General features: G+C 55.8%; 3 protein-coding genes across 3 annotated transcripts; all 3 read right to left on the bottom strand.

The window, feature by feature from the left end:
* Positions 1-1,058: 1,058 nt before the first annotated feature.
* On the bottom strand, positions 1,059-1,541 carry ACO1O0_004411 (uncharacterized protein; the record flags this gene model as incomplete). Its single annotated transcript, XM_083193850.1, has 1 exon — positions 1,059-1,541. One exon carries the CDS (start codon positions 1,539-1,541, stop codon positions 1,059-1,061), a length of 483 nt encoding a protein of 160 aa, XP_083050798.1.
* Positions 1,542-15,453: 13,912 nt separating this feature from the next.
* Positions 15,454-16,914, bottom strand: GLR1 (glutathione-disulfide reductase GLR1; the record flags this gene model as incomplete). Its single annotated transcript, XM_083193849.1, has 2 exons — positions 15,454-16,714; positions 16,766-16,914. 2 exons carry the CDS (start codon positions 16,912-16,914, stop codon positions 15,454-15,456), a joined length of 1,410 nt encoding a protein of 469 aa, XP_083050797.1.
* Positions 16,915-18,197: 1,283 nt separating this feature from the next.
* ACO1O0_004409 (uncharacterized protein) lies at positions 18,198-19,572 on the bottom strand (the record flags this gene model as incomplete). The annotated part of the gene is made up of 2 exons (XM_083193848.1): positions 18,198-19,399; positions 19,455-19,572. The coding sequence occupies 2 exons, from the start codon at positions 19,570-19,572 to the stop codon at positions 18,198-18,200; spliced, it is 1,320 nt and encodes a 439-aa protein (XP_083050796.1).
* Positions 19,573-19,674: the final 102 nt, after the last annotated feature.

Below are 19,674 nucleotides of genomic sequence, written 5' to 3'. Positions count from 1 at the left end.
AGGGGTAAAGAGGAGCCCGTGGAGTACGGAGTGCTCCGTACCGGAGATGGGGGTGGCGCTCGCCTCCGATCGGACATGTCATAATAGAGAGAGTACTCAGAGGAGGAGAAACAGTAGCGGTGCTGTGGTGGTACGAGTGGGTTCTGGCCCCTCCGGATGGGGCGATTCACAGATCGGTGGTGAGAGTCTGCGAGAGGCGTCGTACGGTACGACGGGCACACAGCCTCTGCCGTATCAGGTGCAGCAGTTTCGGGCCTGGGCATCCAGACGTCGCTAGCCCCGACGATCCATGGGGTTTTGACGGCTCCTCGCCTCTGCTGTCGACCCCATCGCCCACCATGCATGGGCAAGTAATGGAAGGTGGAACTTGGTGTGTTGGACAGTGATGAATTGTTTCCATTGTGGGACATGTCCAGCTGTCTTTGACTATGCTACCTTTAGCCTTGCGCTGCTCCATCGCTGAATGCTGTGCGTGCAATGCCGTGCTATGCTCAACAATCCATCTCACAGAGACCAGTACAGGATATCTTTCCAAAAAAGCAAAACCCATTAGCCTGCCCTTGATGGGCCAGGCCTATTTCCCGTGCGCCGTCATTCTTATCGTGCCATTGCAGTCTCGCCAGCCTCCCCCCAGCTGGCTGACATTCCCAATTCCCCCCCAGATGATATCATAAATATACTCCCCATAGGATCCCAATGCTCCAGCGATGCCAGTGTTAAGACAAAACAACTTTGTGTTGTGATACAAGGTCTTCTCCCCCAAGACACTCCGGCGTCCGATCGTGTTGGATGAGATACGTCGCAGCGCTGTCTTTGCTCGGGTGGTGTGGCATCGTCCGCCGAGCTGTCGTGTAGGAATATTGGTGGGAAAACTTTTTTTATCCAGATGCAAATGTTTCTCCGGTGTAATGCTCGTTCTTGGTACAACAAATAATTTCAAAGAAAATAGTCAGAAGTGAGGATGTGTCGTGTCGTTTTTTGAGTGAGTTGCGTGGTTGTGAGGAGTGTGTATGTCGTTTTTAGATGTGTAGTATAGAGGCGGGTAGAGTGGGGATCGTCTAGTAGGATCGTCGACGTTGTGTCCGGACGTGCTCGAAGGAGACGGCATAGGCCCGCAGCTCTTGCCTCGCCCGGTCAGACAGTTGGCCCGACTCGCCGTTGGTTGATGTGCTCTGCATGGAGCAGAGACTGGTGTGGGAGCTTGAGGGGGTGAGGGTTCGGGCGATCTCAGTGGGCTTGGCATGGCTGTGGCTCATGCTGTAGCTACCGAAGAGGGAGTGTTGTACAGGAGTGGTGCCGTACGGCTGGGCGTTGGCGAAGTCGTAGGCGGGGGACAGGAAGAACTTGGTCGACTGTTGCTTTGATGGTGTCGACCACGGGCCTGATGGAGGGGTGAGCCCCGGCGAGCTGGCTTGTGAGCTCGGCGTCGACGTCCTCTCGAGTTCGGTGAGCCGGCAGGCCTCGGAGCAGTAGGCATCTGCGTCCGTCTCGACCTGCTTGTCGCAGGCGAGGCAGAACTGGTGGGACCAGAGCTCGGCCATTGTGCTTGTGGTGAGGTTTGTGTGAGTGGATTGGTGGTAGTGCTTCTTGAGCGAGGCAATCGTCAATCCCAAGTCGAGGATGTATCGATTGCTTGCTCCTAGCGAGTAGTAATAGTCGAGATGTTGTTGCTGGTGGCTGGTCTCGAGATAGGTTGCAGGAGAGAGCTCGAGCGTGGTGTGATGGGTAGGACAAGATGTAAGTTGGAGAAGAAGTATAACACAGACGGTTAATGTGGTTTGCCAAGTCTTGTTTGTTTAGACCGACACTTGAAAAAGGAGAAGTGAGTGTCGAGAAAAGAGGTCGAAGATGGAGAATGGAGAGGAGTAGAAGCAAGTCGGAGTGGGAGGGCAGGAGAATATGTATGTATCAAGATGGCCCACAGCCTGGTGGTGCGGGTGCAAGTGGTGGTGTGCGGATTGCAATGGTCAGTTGCAAGACAAAGAAGTTTTAGCGCTGCACCTGGATGTACCGAGCTCACAAAAACTCACCAAAATGTGGAGGAGGATACCTCTAGCCAGGCCCCGCCACAGAAACCAGTCACAGCGGGGGGTGTGAGCGGCAAGGATGGGCTGGTGTGGGTCCCGTAAAGGCTCCACAATCAATGCCCTGCAGCAGGCGGGTCTCGCAGGGGGGTGCGTTTGAGAAGTGGGTCCGTTAATGGGCAGTGATGATTGCGCAAAGAGGGGGTGTAAGGGTGTGTGTCTGCCACAGCCAGGCACTAGCACGCCAACGGCGCTTCAGCCCAGCATGGTGTCGTCGAGACTCGAATGTGTGCAGGGCACAGAGTTGTGCAGACTCGATGCAGACACCACTCTTCACAGCCGGGCGTGCGAATTACCTCAGAGCGAGCCAGAAAAGGCCACACAAGGCAGAGGGCGGGCGGCCCAGCCCAGCCCAAGCCCAGAGTTCCAACGACTGGCCCAGGCACCACGCGAGGCGCAAGACAAACAAAGTGGGAAAAAATTCTCTTTCCAATTCGAATATCTACAATGTGACTCAGAGGCGAAGCGACGGGAATACCAGGAAAGTCAAGCGGGAGCATTTTGGTCTGGCCTCCTGATGACGAACGAGCACGAAATTTTTGAGGGACCGCGCCGGCAGCGCAATGGCGTGAGCGACTTCGGTGGTGTGAGTTCCAAGGTTTATGGGCAGCTTTTCGCCTCCCCCGTGGTGCAATTCTGCATCCCGCCTGGGCAACACAACCCGCTTTCTAATCGCCCCCTCTCTCCTACCTTAGGGGCTCTGGGCACTGGGCACTGGCAGTCAGCCAGTCTGTGGTTGTTCGACTTTTTCGCCTGCGTTGCCTGATATCCTGCCCAACTGCCTGAGACTATGCACTGTGCACTGGTCCAGGCCCTGCATAATTATGATTTGATAACCACTCCAACACCGACCCAGAAAGGCAACGCATGTCGCTTGTGCCTGTTTCTGCCTCACGGCGACGTATTACATGTACAGGACTCATATGTAGGTACAGTTTGCTTTAGACGTGCGCAAATTCTCCCTACTCGCCTGATGAGATTCAAGCTGCCTGAGTCTTTGCCCTTCGCTGACGCCGACTGCCTGCGCGAAGTGCACTGCACAATTGAAACCGAACATGAAATCCGACTCCCTTGGAATGGAATGCTGGTAAAAGCCCACGCCTGCGGCATGGCGTGCCCCTCAGTTGGTGCTGGACGCTTATTGTTTGTTGCAGCCAGCAATCAACCAAGACTTGCCGTCTCTCTCACCTAAATCTTTCTGCCTTGATATCCAGGCACTACAGCAGCGTGGGGCGCTGCTTCCATAGTGCTGCTAAGGCAGTTACGGTTAGCGCCTCCCTTTGGCCACAGCTGCAACTGCACGGTGCACCCAGCGCCTGGCACCCCACTCCCTGGACCCACACCTCCTTCCCCACAATTTTATGCTCCAGCTGCTCTCTGGCTGGCGTCATGTGTGAGGTGCTCCAACCCAAACTTACGTACTCTGTGTCGCCAGTAACGGGCACAATGATGCATTGCTGGTTTCGAGAAGCACGGAGCGCCGCCTGAGAAGCACGCAAGGGCGCCAAGTGGCCTCAATCGACAACGCTGGGCCCTGGCGCCGCCGCCTAACAATGCACGTCAGAGCGCCAGAAAACCAACGACTGGCTCGCCCATGCGTCTTGAGACTGGGACGAAACTCTGCGAGGCGATCTGCGCACGATGGGCACTTGGGCTGTCCGGGCAGCGGCTATCCCGTGCCTGCTCCACCCACTGGGACCACCGAAGCACAGTGGGCTCCCCCAGCTTGCAGCAGCTCCCAAGGGCCAAGTCTCAGACCCAGTCCTAGGTCGAGTTGTTGGTCGACATTTCGACAAGTCGACTTCTCGTCGGCCTCGTCGGTATTGTCGGCTCTGCCATTCCCCACAGCGAGCTCTGTATGGGGATTTTTCTTGTTGGTTCGGTTCCTCAAGACTGAATCACTCTGAGTCCCAGATGCCGCTTGATGCAGACCATCGTGGTTGCTGGTCACTTGGGGGCTGCCTGCTCCGCATTGGCTATCATGGACACCATCACTTATACTGATGTACAGGCTCCCATCAGGAACCCGCCCCAGCCACGCAGCCAGTACATACTGGTGGAGAGCATTTCGATGAGCTTCGTGGACCACAAGGATGCCTTCGACCTGCAGTGTAACACCCTTCCATTACTCGTACTGTGCACCTGCAGGCGACAATTGCCATCGATTGGCCCCTCTCCTGCGTCCCAGAACAATCATCCAATAGCAGCCTGCTTTATCTTGATCCGCGCTGTGGGCGGCTTTCCGTTCTCAAACCCCCAGATATTGGCTGGCTGGGGAGAGAACACTAGGTTGGCCTCACATCTAGGGTGCACAAAGATTGATAGGTTTCATTAGGCAAGATTCCATCATGGTTCAATAAAAGCACATAAAGCTTCCCAGCTGTCGCGAGACTGCCTATGGGAAGCACGCCATGATGGCCGGATGTGAGCACAAGCAAGCGCCGTTGAGACGTCGGCAACGCCGCAGCATAACGTTTTTTGCGACTGGAATTTCGCTTGGAGACAGCTCGCGAGCTACCGACGCCTCCGCTAAGCTCAAAGCAATAACCTAACCAGTTCCTCTCCAACGAGACTCTCCCCACGCTCACGAGCCGTTGGCCAGACATCTTGATCCATTCAAGGACCCTGAGGTCTGTGCCTACAAATCGCGTGAGACCCGAATCATCGTCTTGCATCTCCGAAGCAGTCCCCGCAGACGCCTCATTCTTGGTATCTCCTCCTTTTACGAATCGCCAACCACTCACAGATCGCTCGCTCTCATCCATCACAATGCTGCTTTTACCCCAGATCCCCAGTTATTTGCCGGTGATAACCTGCATCAGTTGCGTCTCCCGTCTCCAGAGAGTCAGACCATGTGGTCCAGCCATCTTGAGAATGCGGGCCAGGGTGCACGCTATCCCCCTTTGGCACAGGCCTGCTTCTGTGGAGGGCGCCGCGGCATCGATAGGGGGGGAGCTAATCACAGCCATGATGAATGGTTCCTCCACACACATGGCCTCTGGTCCCTTCTCATCATTGCCACCTGATCAATGATCAAGTGTGCGCGACTAGGAGAAACAATGTGTTCGGCAGACAGGCACACGAAAGGCTATCGACGGGGGCGGCGGAGAGAAGATCGCCCAAGGGTGACGGGAAGAGCATGTGGCTTGAGTTCGTATCGTCATTCGCTCGTGACGAATTGTCTCTCAAAATCGGGTCTGTGGCAGCGTTTGGGGTTTCCCCATCACGGATCCATTTTGGGGGTGCTCCAGGAGTCCAAGCTAGGCCTCATGTCTGAGTGCCACGGCCCGTCTGGCGGACCTATTGTTAGCCCGTCTTGCCCGTCTTTCCAGGCGTGTGCCGCTCCCGCCCGTCTTCGCCTATAATAGCCTTGAAATCTGTTTGGCAGATCTCATCCTCTGAGGCAACAAGCATTAACTATCCCCAGAGCTAATGCTAGGTGCTTAGATATGCACAGGCTGCGTCGGTCGGTTACCGACACCCGAAGATGCTGTCCCAGTGCGTCTGGACGCATGCAGGCGTGATGCAGCAATTGTGACGGGCGCCAAGGGACCAAGACTGGTCTAGATATTGCGGACAATCGGTGTTTACGTCGACAGTTGCAGCTCTGTACATGAGAAGATGCGATGAGAGAAATTAGGGGATCACGGTATTTCGAGGTCATGAGCCAATGGACGCCGCCACCACTTCCGAATACGTACTTGGAAGATGGTGTAGAGCATCATGGAGAACCCTACATATTACGTGACCAGGCACCACCGTACAGGGCTGTTGCGGGTATTGGGGAAAGCAACTATCGTTCACGCCACGACCGTTGGCAGACGCGATCTCCGAAGAGGCGAACGCCTGGCATCAGCCTATCGAGCTATGCGAGGTTCAGGGATGGCACACGATAGGAAAAATGACGCTAGTGATCCAATCATGGCCGGCGGCTGCGTGCTTGATCTGCCCTGGGTGTCAGGGAGATGGACACCTGCGGGCAAAAAAGCGCTGGGTGTTGGGTGTGCGGTGGTTTCTACTGCCTAGTTGTGGTGGTGGGAGGGTGGTGTTGCACTGGTGGCACCACCCAGATTTCTTCTAGGGCGACGATGACACTATGTCGTGGCCAACTTTGGGGGGATGAGCATGCCGATTGGGAGGAACTGGAAAAAGGGTTGTTGGCCGAAAGGATGACTTCCCGTCGCGCGCCATGATACCGTGTCATCCCGCCCGCGAACTCGATATCTTGGTGGTTGCTATGCAAAGCATCAGAGGTGGACGACTTTTTTTTCATTGGAACAACTGTCTTGGCCTGCATCATGAAGCGCATGTATAAACACGATCAACTCTGGTGTAATCATGTTGCAGCTGTACTCTGTAGATCTGAGGTAGAGGTACTGGCGATCCTGTCGTGTGCAGCATACAATGGCCAGGCCGATGCATAAGTTGGTAACCCAGTGTCATTACACCTGTTGCTGCAGAGTCCCGGATTGAAGATTAGTTCTCCCGTTAAAGTGACGGGCACCCGGAGCCCGACAGGCTCTTTACTCGTTCAAATGAAGAGGAATCACCCCCACGGTCTCTTCTACCTGTTGCTCGAAACCCGAGAGTCCCTCATGGGCCTCCACATCCGCCCGCCCTCTCGCTTGATAGTGGGTTATCATGAGACCGAAGACGATGCACAACGGCGGGGGCAAACGTGGGCGAGTGGGCTCTGGTGCGTCTGATATAGAGAAGTGTGGACTCTGTCTCTCAGACACTCAGACTCCTAACCCCCCAAACGGTTGCATGGATGATGGCGGGCTCCGAGATGTCCCCCACGCTGACAGACCAGAAGGCGAGAAAGAGTCAGGAGACTTCCAGGCATGAGGCCTGTAGCGCTGGGCCCCAGTGTTTGCCGTCGCATCTCGGAGACAGACACTGCAACCTTCCTGGACCTGGTCAAGCTTGCACAGCCATCATCCATTGGCTCACTCTCCACAGCGGGTAACGCCGCACCAGGCGACTCCAGAGAGGCTGCGACTCTGCGAGGGCAAGGAGTCGAGGAACAAACCCCCCCCCCCCAACAAAAAGGAGGCATCGAAACATCTACCGGCCATGTCGACTGACGTCCTCGTCCAAGATCTGCGGTCCTTTGCAGCCAGGCAGCTCTCGTGAGGTTGACAGAGGCTGCCGGATTTTTATGCGCGTGTCTAGTACCTACAAAGTACGAGGGGAGATCACTGTTCCCGAATGTCCAGGCAACGAACCTAATGCCCTGTACTCAAGGCCAAGACACATCTAGAGGAGCGATAATTTAATGGAATCAGTTCGAATATCGAAGTCGAAAGGCCAGCCTGGCTGGCTACAATTAGGTTGGCACTGGCCAAGGGGACCAAGTCAGGAAGGCAGGCCTGGCAGGGATTGCGGGACAAGATGTTTCGTAACTGCTGTCAACTTGTCAAGTGTCCACCATGACATACCGGCACCCACCACACTGCATTGACTCCATAGAGCAGGACCGAGATGGCAGAAGCTCCCAGACGTATTCCTTCAGGACCCGATGATGCCCTCTGAGCGAAAGGAGGTCATGGCTCCTACCCTGAAGTGGCAAGTGACATTCGCGGGCATCCGTGCCCTCGCGGGTTGGTGAGCGCTATGGATGGAGAGGGTGTGGCGCCGCCAGTCACTCGGCTTCGTAATGTGACATTCGAGCCTTGCCATGAACTGCGTGAGGGTTGGCAGCGGGCGTGGTGAGTCTCCAGGCGACGCAATCATGATGGCCATTTACGGTGGCTGTGAGCAAAACCGCCGGTGGTGGGCACCACCAACCCGACAAGAATGGGTGGGAAGGGGGTTCACTGACTTCGCCTCTCGACTAGGTACATGGAGGCCTATTTTCTCACGTTACAGGGTAGTGCTCCTCAGCAACTTGAAGCCTTCATCTTGTTTCTAAGAATTATGGAGAGCCTTTTTTCTGATACTAACTTTGTTACGACTTACGACGACGGCGTGGGCGATAATACGCCAACGCCACTACCGAATTAGCGCCTGGGGCCTCCCGAGGCGCCCGTCCGATCTCCCGCTGGTGTCAGTCGCAAATTCATGACAACCATGATAATGGGAGTAATCATCAATGGGGTAAGTTGCCGAAGCGTGAGGAAGAGAAAGAAAAAAAAAGCAAGACCACATCCTTCACCGGTCACCGAGGCACGTTGGATCGGGTCAAATTGACAAGTGACTGATACGCAACAGCGGCGGCAGAACTTGGGGGGGAAAAAGGAAGCAAACGAACCAGATGGGAACTTTTCTTCTTCCTCCTGTGGTGTTTGGTGGCACAACGTGGCACCCCTTGGGTACCTTGCATCCCGGCGACCCAGCCAGCGGTTCGCCCCAGGCCCGAAGGGCCACCAAAGGGCCACCGAGGACCACAGCGGCCGCATGAGGATGATGAGGTGTGCAAAGGCCTCCTAGTCTGGATGTGGCTCATTGATTCGAGAAGTGCAAGCGCTGATTGAATTCTGATTGCTTGAGCGCGCTGAGATGCTGGCGCTGAAAGATGGTGGCTAGTCAATATGGGCTGGGGACCTATCAGGCTGCGCAGAGGGCCTTCTTCCCAACAACGATGCGCATTGTCAGCTCTCAAATTCTGCCAGCGCATATCCCAAGGTTGGCCGACATGATGGCCAACAACACTGAAGGGTTTTTTTTGTGTTGCCAATGTCGCAAGTATTGGCTGAGAGCTGAGAGCTGAGAGCTGGTCCTGCAAGAAAAGCTCTGCTCTGTTGTCGTTTAGGACTAGAGGCACAGTTAGTGTCGTCATGTCCGAGCTGGGCTCGGGTCATGACGGCTACGCATCCACGATGCAGCAACAGCTGGGAGCACTATCAGTCCATCGCCCGGTGACTCCGGGCCCTCTATTGGTGTTGATAGGCCGCCGGGGGCTTGATAAACAGACGCAGAGCAATCATCGGGCCCCGGAGGGCATCTACCAGCCACGGCAGCTCGACGATGGCCTCACATCAGCGACAGCACTTGCAGCAAGCAGTGGATGCTAGTGGGGAGCAGTAAGTGGGAAGCAGGACGGAGGACGGCCCACAACGGGCCTAGCCCCAGCTCGCCTGTCTCCGGGCAGGCAGGGGACAAGGGGGCAATGATGGCCTCCAGGGCTGTTAGGGCATTTTCTCTGCCCCTCAGGCCCATTAACTGCACGCCCTCCTGGCTCTCCCCACGAAACTCGAGAGCGCTTCTGGCATATCGTCCGGCTGGGCACAAACCTGCTGGTGCGATTATGCATTTTTCTGCCTTCTCGGCTCCGCAATCATCTGTCCCCACTGCCTACTGCCAACTCTGGGCCCCCCGACAATGAGATCATCGCCCTCCCATTCTCAAACACGGAGCCCTACAAGCCCCGGAGCACGGAGCACGGAGCAGCGATCGGGCGATTGCTGGTCATCGAATTTCATTCTGATGCCATCGTCAACAAATTCTGCCCGTCAAATGAAAGGGTGGGAAACAATGAAAAAAAAACTCATTCCTCAGACCATACGAGTGTACGGAGCTCTCCGGACCACGCCGTCTGGAGCCGAGCCATCATCCTCTGGTCCGTGGCACCCCTAAGTTGCATTGCAGGCCAGAGCCGCCATTAATTAATGTACTTTGCACGTACAGCAGCATCCTTAATGAACGGGCTCACGATGCCGTCGAGGCCAGCGCAGAAAAAGGCCGAACCTACTGCTGGCACTCGCAGTAGGTAGGCGGCTCGGAGGGCCGCGCCGGGCCTTTTGCTGATCGGCCGCTTGACAGTTGACACTTTGGACAGGACGTCTGCTACGTTGCTGCTATTATGCAGCTATTCACGGACCGTCATCCCTGGCCGCCTCCGTGGACCGTGCTTCTTGTGAATACGTACGAGTACGGATTCGTGCAACAGTTTGTTCGTGCCTTGCATTGCGAGATGCCAAACATATTCTCAAGAGCCGCAAGCCCTTGGCCACGCCCCTCCCCCTGGGAAATGGGAAATGGGAATTGGGGAGTTTTGCTTTGTCTCAGGGCCCCTCTCAGACACACGAGGTCCGGACTCCGAGCGACGACCGATGGAACTCGGATGAGTTGGGTCGCGGATCAACAGCCACTCTCAGCCACTCAGCCGGTGTAGTGGTGCTACTCGTACTACTCGTAGCCGCGCAGGTCAGGTCAGATCTTAGCGCCTGTCCAATTGATGCACGAGTACGGATAGGCTGTCGGTGAGTTGCAGGTCGCCCAGCAGATGGGCACTGCGCAGCGCCTTTTCACCGTCGCTAAGATGATGATCCCCCAGATCAACGGGATGGATCATGGATTGACAATGGGCTGGGCTGGCTTGGTTGAATAATCAACCCAACAAAAGTCTCCGAATCATCTCGGACGTGCAAACCTGCACTAATGTAGGTAATAATACATACTCGTAGAAGTAATATTACACAATCACAAAAGCTCAACAACAACTCCCACTCCATTGCCTGCCCTGCCCTGTGCCCTGCCTGTCGATGAAGGAAATTTTGTAAATTTGAGTATCTGTGCGACCGATGGTCGCCAAGCCAGCAAGCGCTGCTACTCTCCACTGGACGGCGCTCCGCCGCGCTCCGCTGCGTCTAGGCGCCTGGGCGCGCGGTCTGGGCCAGCTCGCTGCTGCATGTCTTTATATTAATTATTACATAGTAGTAGCACTACGTACATGTGAGAATACACTATATTAATCATGTATGTACTGTGTATGTTGGTCGGTGCACTGCAGCCTGAGGTGCTGTGCGATTTTACCCATACGAGAAACAGCACTTGGCATCCCGGGGGGGAGAAGCAATTGACACTGCGGTTGGCACTGCGCTCTCCTGGACGGCACATGCCGTTGCTGGGCCTGTCTGTCCGCCCCCGACTCCTTGGCCGTGTGCTGTCAACTGCCTGCCAGCCTCTAGACGAACCCTTGGCTCTAGTTAGAATCTCTGGGGGCCCCGGCTGTCCGTCTCCTTTCTCATGCACAAATCGCTTGAAATGGCCTGGCTGGGCCGGGCTGCCAAGCTCCCCTGGCTTGGCACCAGAACCCCGGCCGCTCACTCTCTTCCCAAGTTTCCCCCCAGTCGCCTTCCCCGCGTTTTGGCTTCTCCCTCGCCGCCTTCGTACTTCGTACTGCTCGTAACACATCCATTCAGGTGACAGCATTTGGACTGGGACCATGGATGCCGATGGGTCATGGGGACTGCGAGGCGTCCAGGGGTCCAGCATGCGCCAGATGCGCCAGAACTCGACTGCTGGGTCCCCAGCAACAAGGGAAAGAGCCCAAGTGTTGCGCCACCTCTCTTTTTGTTCGAGCCCTTGTGGATGTGGTATTGGAGCATCAATGGCAGCTCCCGCTGATCGCCGGGCTGCTTGCCGAAAACATCGGCGAGGGTGGGCTTTGCAATTGCAACCCGCTGGACGGATATCATGCTGGGGGTCCCTCTCCTGTCATTCCGCCGAGAGGGGGGGGGGACAGAAGACGGCATCACACCCCGTTGCGGTTATCTGCTGTTCGAGATAGGTGCCGCTCAATCTGAGAGTTCGGGCTATCCTGAAGGGGGCGATATCCATGATGAAATGTTTGGTCCATTGGAATTTGTGCTACTATGTATGTACGAAGTGAACAATGAAGACGGGGCTATCGTAGCTAGTCTGGATATCCGTACTAGTACATGTAATACATTGCATTGTGGGATTCAAGCTTCCAAATTGTCGTTAATCAGTGACTGCAACCTTCGTATACCATCCCAGAAACGTATTCACTTCGGCTACGACAAGCACGTCCTCGGTCAAATAAACTGGACGGCGTAGATCATCACCACCCGCCCCTTCGCGTCGGCAGCCCTGTTGGGGTCACCGGCAATGACTTCTCCAGAGACGGCCCCTGAGCTCCTAGGCCAGAGCTTTCTTTCTTCCTTTCTTTTTTTCTGCCGTCTTTTCCACGCGTCCTGGGGAGCCCCGAAGCCCTGGTAAGACGTCTCATCGGAATGCGAAGAACTAACTACATACCATGTAGTAGCAGTACTAGCACTAGCATCACTGCTAGGCTCGCAGCGCTGTCCTTACAAGGCACACCTGGAGGTTTGGAGCGGCTCAGCCAAGTGTCTGATATTCGGGGTTCATCGCCGTCGAAATTGGTTCTTCAACGTCCCGTTCCTATTCAGGGGGGAAGCAATGATACGTCAAAATGTCTGTGCACGCCATCCCATATGGTTGATGAGCGGGACGGCAGAGCTGGCGTTGCGCGTCCAAGGTGAAGACTTCGAAGGTGCCTGCACCGTGCCCCTCCCCTCCCCAAGCGAGGCAGAGCCAAGGAACGGTCTGGCTGTGTAATTTTTTTCCCTTCCTTCTTTTCCGTCTAAGGGCCCAAACAACGTGGTCTTTGTCCCGCTCTGGCCCGTGCCGTGGTGGTGTCTTGGGAGGGGACTTGGAAGTTACGTGTCTCAATTCTATCAGACCTCCGGTCTGCGGACCTTGCTCTATCAGGTACGTACGTAACTGCTAGTAGCCATTACGAAGTTGTATCAAAGTTGACACGGCGGCAATGGACCTCGTCCAGGCGGCTGGGCGGGAAGGCGTTCAAACGACCAAAACGGCCACGTGAAAGGGCTGCCATGCTCGAGGCCTTGCGGTGGCTTGCGTTGGATTGTCGCTGGCCGCAGCTGGCCGCGCCCCTTGGCCCCAACGCCACCAAAACGCCATCCGAGCAAGGTCCCTCCCCCCCAGGCGTCTAGACACTAATAGTTGGTAATGGTATTGATACGCGTCCCGATGAATTGGGAAGAGGGGCGGCCTGCGGCTTTGGCGTCGACTCCGGTGCTGAGGTCCCGGATGGGACGACGCAAGCAAGGGGGAGGAGAAACGACCTGCTGAACCGAAACCCTCCCCCTCCCCCCTTGGGGGCCCAGCTGATATCAAGACCCCAATTGAACGGGCTAGCGCTTATATTGCAAAGTGCGAGGGCCAACTTCGAGATGGAGGTGGTGTGTGTATGTGTATGTATGTATGTGCGTGTGTGTGCGTTGCCCAGGTTCTTGGTGACCAGCGATCTGACGCGAGGATTTGCTGTTGGGGGCGTAAGGGCTGGGTCTTGCGCCCCCCCCGTCGGGTTCGACTGTTGGCTCAACCGTTTACTGTCACGGACTGAATTTCCTCTGCGAGTGTGAGGTGGTTTCCGAGGAGCGAGCTAGAAAAATTTCTTTTTTCGTGTCACGCGAGACAGGCTCCTTTGGGATTGTACATGCTAGGGCCTCAGCCTCATGTTTTTGGCGAAAGGGGGGAGGGGCGAGGTTGCTCATGTGATGATAAGGGTTCGACGGTGTTGCGTCCATGGTGGAAAGAAAGGAAGGGGGGGGGGGGGGGGGGGTGCAGAGGGCGAGTGGGAGAGAGTCCAGAGGACTGGAACCATGCCACGGACCAATGCGACGGGAATCATCAAGACGGTACGGACTACAGAGCACTCAGTGCTGTTCTTGGACAGACGGACGGACTAGCAACAAAGGACGGTTCCCAGGACACTCCGCTCTGCTGAAACCAGACTGTCGGGCTCGCCCCTGTTGGCTGGCGAGAGAGAGGCTCTGGCCATGGAGGTCGGCGACCGGAGCATGTCTCAGAGAGATTCGGTACCAATTGGACGGTCGCAGATTTCCGGTTGTTGGGACCTGACTTGGATCTGTCTCTCATGTGGGTGATGGTGATGTTACCGCTGGCAAGGATAGCCGCACTCATAGGTGTTGCGGTTGACCGGTGTGCCTGGGTCAGGTTGGCGAGGAAAAAATCAGCGACCCATGATGGGCGTGCTAATAGTACCGTACTATGGCGATGTTTCTGTTGGTATTATGATGATCTTGTTATTTGTATTATGGCGATATTGCTGTTGTACTATCCTGATATTGCTTTGGCGCGAAAAGAACAGATGAGAAGGGGAGAAAGTATGGACTATAGATTTGTCACACCCTAACTACTAGTAGTCTTTCTGCTCTACTTCCAACTTCCTTCCTATATGCAGATTATCCACTTTCTTCTTGCTATACTCATACTCATGCTTCATAAATGCCTTTTTTAATGGGGCCCCTTCTCTAAAGAACCGTTCTAACTGCCTTTGTAAAGCTCAGATGAGCGAGCTATAAATCCAAATACTATTACATGGACGTAAAAAGATCAAGTGATGAATTGCCGAGTGTAATCTTGGCTCAAAGGTTCATGCCCACGTAGAAAAGAATAGAGGAAGTCTGTAAACTTGTCTTTCATCTAACGCGGTCTCTAAGACGGCATAAAAACGCCCAACGTCGCAGGGCATGATGGGGGAATGAAGCCGAGAGCCAAACGAGCCCATGCCAGCCATGGTGGTTGAGCGATGGCGGGTGGATGCAATGCTTGTGGCAAGCTGCGTGCCTGCTCCGTCAACTGAGCTCTTTTCCTCGAGGAGATTTAGGGGTCATCTTAGGTGGAACCTATAATCATGATGATTTTACTGACGTCGATGCTGCCGTTGATGCCGCCTCCGACAAGAGACGCCTTTTGCTCAGGTTATCTCTTCCTTCTGCGCCTCGGAGGTGACACTTCCCTACCACCCGGCACGACCAGCTAGCTGCCCAAGAAAAGCCGTGTGGCCCTTGTGGAAGGTCTGCCTCTCGCGGTGAAAGTAGTCTGGTGTCGAATCCGTCTGGGTCTATATGGAAGACGCTTAGCCGTCTATACGACGAACATTTGGGCGACCCCGACGCTGGCGATGTATTAGTATTCGTAGTAGATAAAGCTGCCTGATATATTCTGGCATATAGGGGCGGCCCTTGCTCTCAAAGTCTCAGCGACCGGCTGGTCCGATCTTCCGGGATCTATGGAAGCAGCATCCTCGTATGGGGCAGCTTGCTTGCGCTCCCGTGAGGACTTGGAATCTTTATCGTTGCGTGAAGTCCCGTTCCTTGTCTTATTATGTGTACAGCTTGAATAGAGATTCCTTATAGCCTAAATGGCCTATACTTATAAGATAATATCACCGGGGTACTAACATCGTAGGTATAGAAAGGGGGGGACGGGAGTACGGAATTTGTAGGGTTTGTAGGTATCCACAGCTTGAATATGTATTTATTCTAGTCTAGTAGACTCATTCCCGATGCGCTCTCTCTCTCTCTCTCTCTCTCTCTCTCTCTCTCTCTCTCTCTCTCTCTATTTTGTTTTTCTGCCACCCATCATTAGTTAATGATTCGCAGCGGCTGTGCGCAGAGGACCGTGGAGAGTTACTTCGAGCGAACCTCGTTGTTGCCAAAAAAGGGGTCACAGGCCAGGGGCACATGCGTCACATCACTTGTGCTCAACGACAAGACCTGTAGATACAGAATCAACTCTAATTTTCACAACGCTTCACAGCAGTATTCTATTTCAAAGTAACCAGCTCTTCCGCCGAGGTGGGGTGAATGGCAATACACGAATCAAAGTCGGCCTTTGTGGCGCCCATCTTGATCGCGACGCCAAAGCCCTGGAGCATCTCGCCGCTGCCCAGGCCCATGATGTGTAGGCCGACGACCTTCTCGTCGGGTCCCGCGCAGACGAGCTTGTAGTTTGTGGGGCCCTTGTTCTCGGGCTCCATCATGGCGTAGTACATGGCAGTGAAGCTCGTCTTGTACACCTTGATGTTGTCCTTGCCGTACTTCTCGACGGCCTGGGGCTCCGTCAGGCCGATGCTACCCACCTCCGGGTGGGAGAAGACGACGGAGGGAACGTTGTCGTAGCTGATCTTGGTGGCGGAGAACTTGGCCGGGCCGAACAGGCGCTCCGATAGGCGGCGACCGGCGGCAATGGCGACGGGGGTGAGCTCGATCTGGCCGGTGACGTCGCCGAGGGCGTAGATGTTGTCGACGCTGCTGTTCTGGTACTCGTCGACGACGATGAAGCCATTGTCGTTGACCTTGACGCCGGCCTCCTCTAGGCCGATGCCCTTGGTCTCGGGGGTGCGGCCAATGGCCCAGATCAGGTGGTCCACGTCGGACACGACCGACTCGCTGCCGTCTCCGCTCTTGTAGGTGACAGTGAGCTTGCCGTTGGCATCCTTCTCGACCTTGGTCGTGGTGCTCCTCTTGTGCAGCTTCACGCCCAGCCTCTCGTACTCCTTGGTGACGGTCTCCTGGATCATGGGGTCGAAGTGGCGCAGGAAGTGGTCGTGGCGGATGAACATGTGCGTCTCTGTGCCGAGGGCGTTGAACATGCCGGCAAACTCGACGGCGATGTACCCGGCGCCGACAATGGCCACCTTCTTGGGCTGCTTGTCAATGTCGAAGAAGCCGTCGCTGTTGATGCCGAACTCGGCGCCGGGGATGGCGGGGGGCGGGGTGGGCTTGCCGCCGACGGCGACGAGGATCTTCTTGGCGTTGACGAGGACCTTGGAGCCGTCGTCCTGGGTGACCTCGACCTGGTTCTTAGACAGCAGGCGGCCGTAGCCGTGGACGTACTGGACCTTGTCGTTGCCGAGGTTGCGCTCGTAGATGCCATTGAGGCGCTTGATGTATGCGTCGCGCTTGTTCTTGAAGGTGGTCCAGTCGAAGGGGGCGGTCTCCTGGACGGAGAAGCCGTAGGCCTTGGCGTCGTGGATGGCCTCGGCGAGGGCGGCGGCGTTGTAGGTGACTTTCTTGGGGACGCAGCTGGGGCCGCGTTAGCAGGGTTATAGGATAGGACGGGACAGGGAGACGCACCCGACGTTAACGCAGGTTCCTCCGAGGCGCTTGTTCTCGACAATGAGGGCCTTTGCGCCAAACTTGCTGCTGGCCATGCGGGCCGAGGCCAGGCCGCCGCTGCCGGCGCCGAGGACGACGTAATCGGCCTCGTGGGTGATGGGGGCCATGGTGGGCGGCGTGGTGGACAGGTGACGGGACAGCGAGGCTATTCGCAGCGGGGCAGCAGCTCTGGTTGGAAGCGAGGAGGCAGCGTGGGGGAGGCGGGCGAAGAAATTCATGGGAGAAGCTCTGAGGCCGTGGAGGGGGGCAGGCGCATCAAGTACGTCACAACCTGCGACCGACGAGGGGGAGCGAGCGGCGGGGGCGCAATAGAAAAATATAGCAGGGAGACTAGACTGCAGGCCAACGGATTGTTAGAAATCCAATTGGGCGTACGTAAGGTAGCGGAAGCAGCGAGAGGAAGAAATTTGTAAGCAGTGGTGCAGATGGTGCTGGGTGCCGAATCTGGAGGTGGATGTCAAATCCGTCGGCTTGCCAGCGCCAGCCGATAACTTAGCCTAGGACCCTGAAGAAGGTTTGCCGAAGCCGATTAGGTGATCCACCACGGTTTTAGCATCACCACCAATGCCTAAAATGCCTAACGCCCGAGGCACCATTTGGAATCAGCCGCTTGGATTCCAAACTGCCCCCGGGCTTCATGATAGCCTGGGGGTTTCACCTTCGACTTGCTGACACAATCAAAGGCCCGTCTGCCATGGCAACTGGACCGTCTCTCATGGCGTGATGCCTGCAGTTTGGGGGAGAGGGTTGCGCATAACGACTATTCTTCGAGTACTGCAGCTGTCGCCGCCACTTGCCATGTCTCCAACTTCTCATTGCCTCGATGCCCGTCTTGGACACCTGCCTTTGCGTCCTATAACCAACTGCCTGGGACGATTCGAGCTGATTAATACTTCAAGACACCAGGCGGGTGGGTGGTCAGACGGCTGCAGCTATCCACATGAGGTGCAGCGCTGGAGCGCGTGCATTAGGTACTACAGTACTCCGTACGCACGAACAGACACACAGTAAGCAGAGGATTCACACCGTAGGCACCGGCTACTCGTACCTAGGTAAGGCGGTCAACACTTTTACGACTTTGGGCGAATAGCTACCCTCTGATTGGTTCATGGTACACATATGGTCTTTGATATTCCCGTGGTTGAACTAGGACGATGTAACCAACGATCTTGACGGTAACGCTGGCATATACGAATCAGGTCATTTCAGCGAGTTTCCAAGAGCAATCTCGCTCTGTTATGGACTCAATTTCGTTAATTGCACGTGGCCTATACGTGATTGATGTAACGACTATTGAAGCAGGCAGGCACCGGCTAGGACGCCTAGGACGCCTCCCACTAACATACCTACCTAGAGTCACCTACCCCCGTCTCTGAGCTTGCCTCTCTTACTACCTGTCATCCTTGATTTCGTAGACGCAGCGCCCGCAATATCCACACTCCTTGTCGCAAGCTGTCATGTCTTCTTCGTCGTCATCGAGCCAGTTATGATCTCCGTAGCTAGCATCATCGTCCTCCTCGAGCTCGCTCTCATCGGAATCGACATCCTCTGCTCCTCCACCAAGCCACCTCTCCCATCTCTTCAGCGTCCCTGGGGAGAAGGTAGCCGGCACGTCAGACGTTTGTTCCCTGACCTGGAGCAGTTCTTCCCCAGCCCCGTGGACAATCTCCAGTTTTCCGTCGTCCCTGCCCCTGGAAAGGTACACGATCCGCCTCAGCAGCGCGGCAAACCGTCGAAGCTCGGCTTCCTTGTCAGATTCCCACTTGGCCACAGAGGGACGGACGTCCTGGACCTGGATGTCGGTGAATGTCCCCGACGAGTGGTACGCAAGGATGAAGTTGGGAATCTGAGCCAGCCAGAGACGGGGCAGTTCACCCTCGAGAATGGCATCTTGTTCTGGTTTCCGCCGGATACTGCGGGTCTTGAGGTCAAACACGGCTTGCTGGGGAACGGAGATCCCGGCCGTTGAGATCTGAAGAGGCCCTTCAGGTGCTGACGACATTTTGGAGGAGACGCCATGCTGGGCAAGGAACGATGTGAGCTTCTCGACGGAGGCTATCTCGGCTTCGCCTCCTGGTGAGCTTCTAGCCTTGCCTTTGGAGTCTTTTTCCTGGAGAGTGTTTGTCTTGGTCTTTTCTGGAAGGTATCCATCTCCCTCAAACCGCACGAGGCAGTCCAGACTCCCTAGTTGGTAGTGCAAGATGCGCTGGTGAGACAACGAGCTACGGACAGACGGGTCCCAAGAAGTATAAGCCTCCGGGAATGTATGCCCATACCCTCGAATGCCGGCGATAGTTTCCTTTGGCGAGTTCTCGCGCCGGATCAAGTGGACCGTTCGCCCGACAACCTGGACAAGCATGCGAAACGGTCTATCATCGCCGCGCGCGAAGCGAAGCAGGTTGCCAAGCGTACTACCACAGGCCACGACATCGATGTCCAAGGACTCGGCAGACCTGGCCCTCATGATAGCCTCAGCGGCGGGCTCCATGGGGTGCTCAGGGTACCGAGCCGCGTTCCGGTCGCGATAATAAACGCCGGCATCTTCTCTGAGTCTTTGCGGCACGGCCGGAGGTGCCCATTTCGGCGGCATGCCTAGTTGCTTGATTAGGTTGCTTATACTGGTTGAAGGGAATCTTGGCTCACGTACCGGGAACGACAATGGATGGGCCAGGCTTGTCCATCCAGTTGTACGACGCCATAAGCTCGCAACCTGTGATGCGAGTTGCTTCGGTCTTTTCATCGGAGCTCTCAACTATCTTAGCCATCGAGATGCTTTCCAGCAACGCCCCGAATGGCGGGGCCACTGATGGCTGGACTGGGTCGACTGAGCGCGACGTCAAGTTGCGCCTCGGCCATGGTCCTTTATA

This window comes from Amphichorda felina, assembly GCF_050947745.1.
Source record: "Amphichorda felina strain 45539 chromosome Unknown scaffold_4, whole genome shotgun sequence".
Lineage (NCBI taxonomy): Eukaryota > Fungi > Ascomycota > Sordariomycetes > Hypocreales > Bionectriaceae > Amphichorda > Amphichorda felina.
The sequence above is the reverse complement of the archived record's forward strand: the minus strand, read 5'-3'. Positions and strand labels throughout refer to the sequence as shown.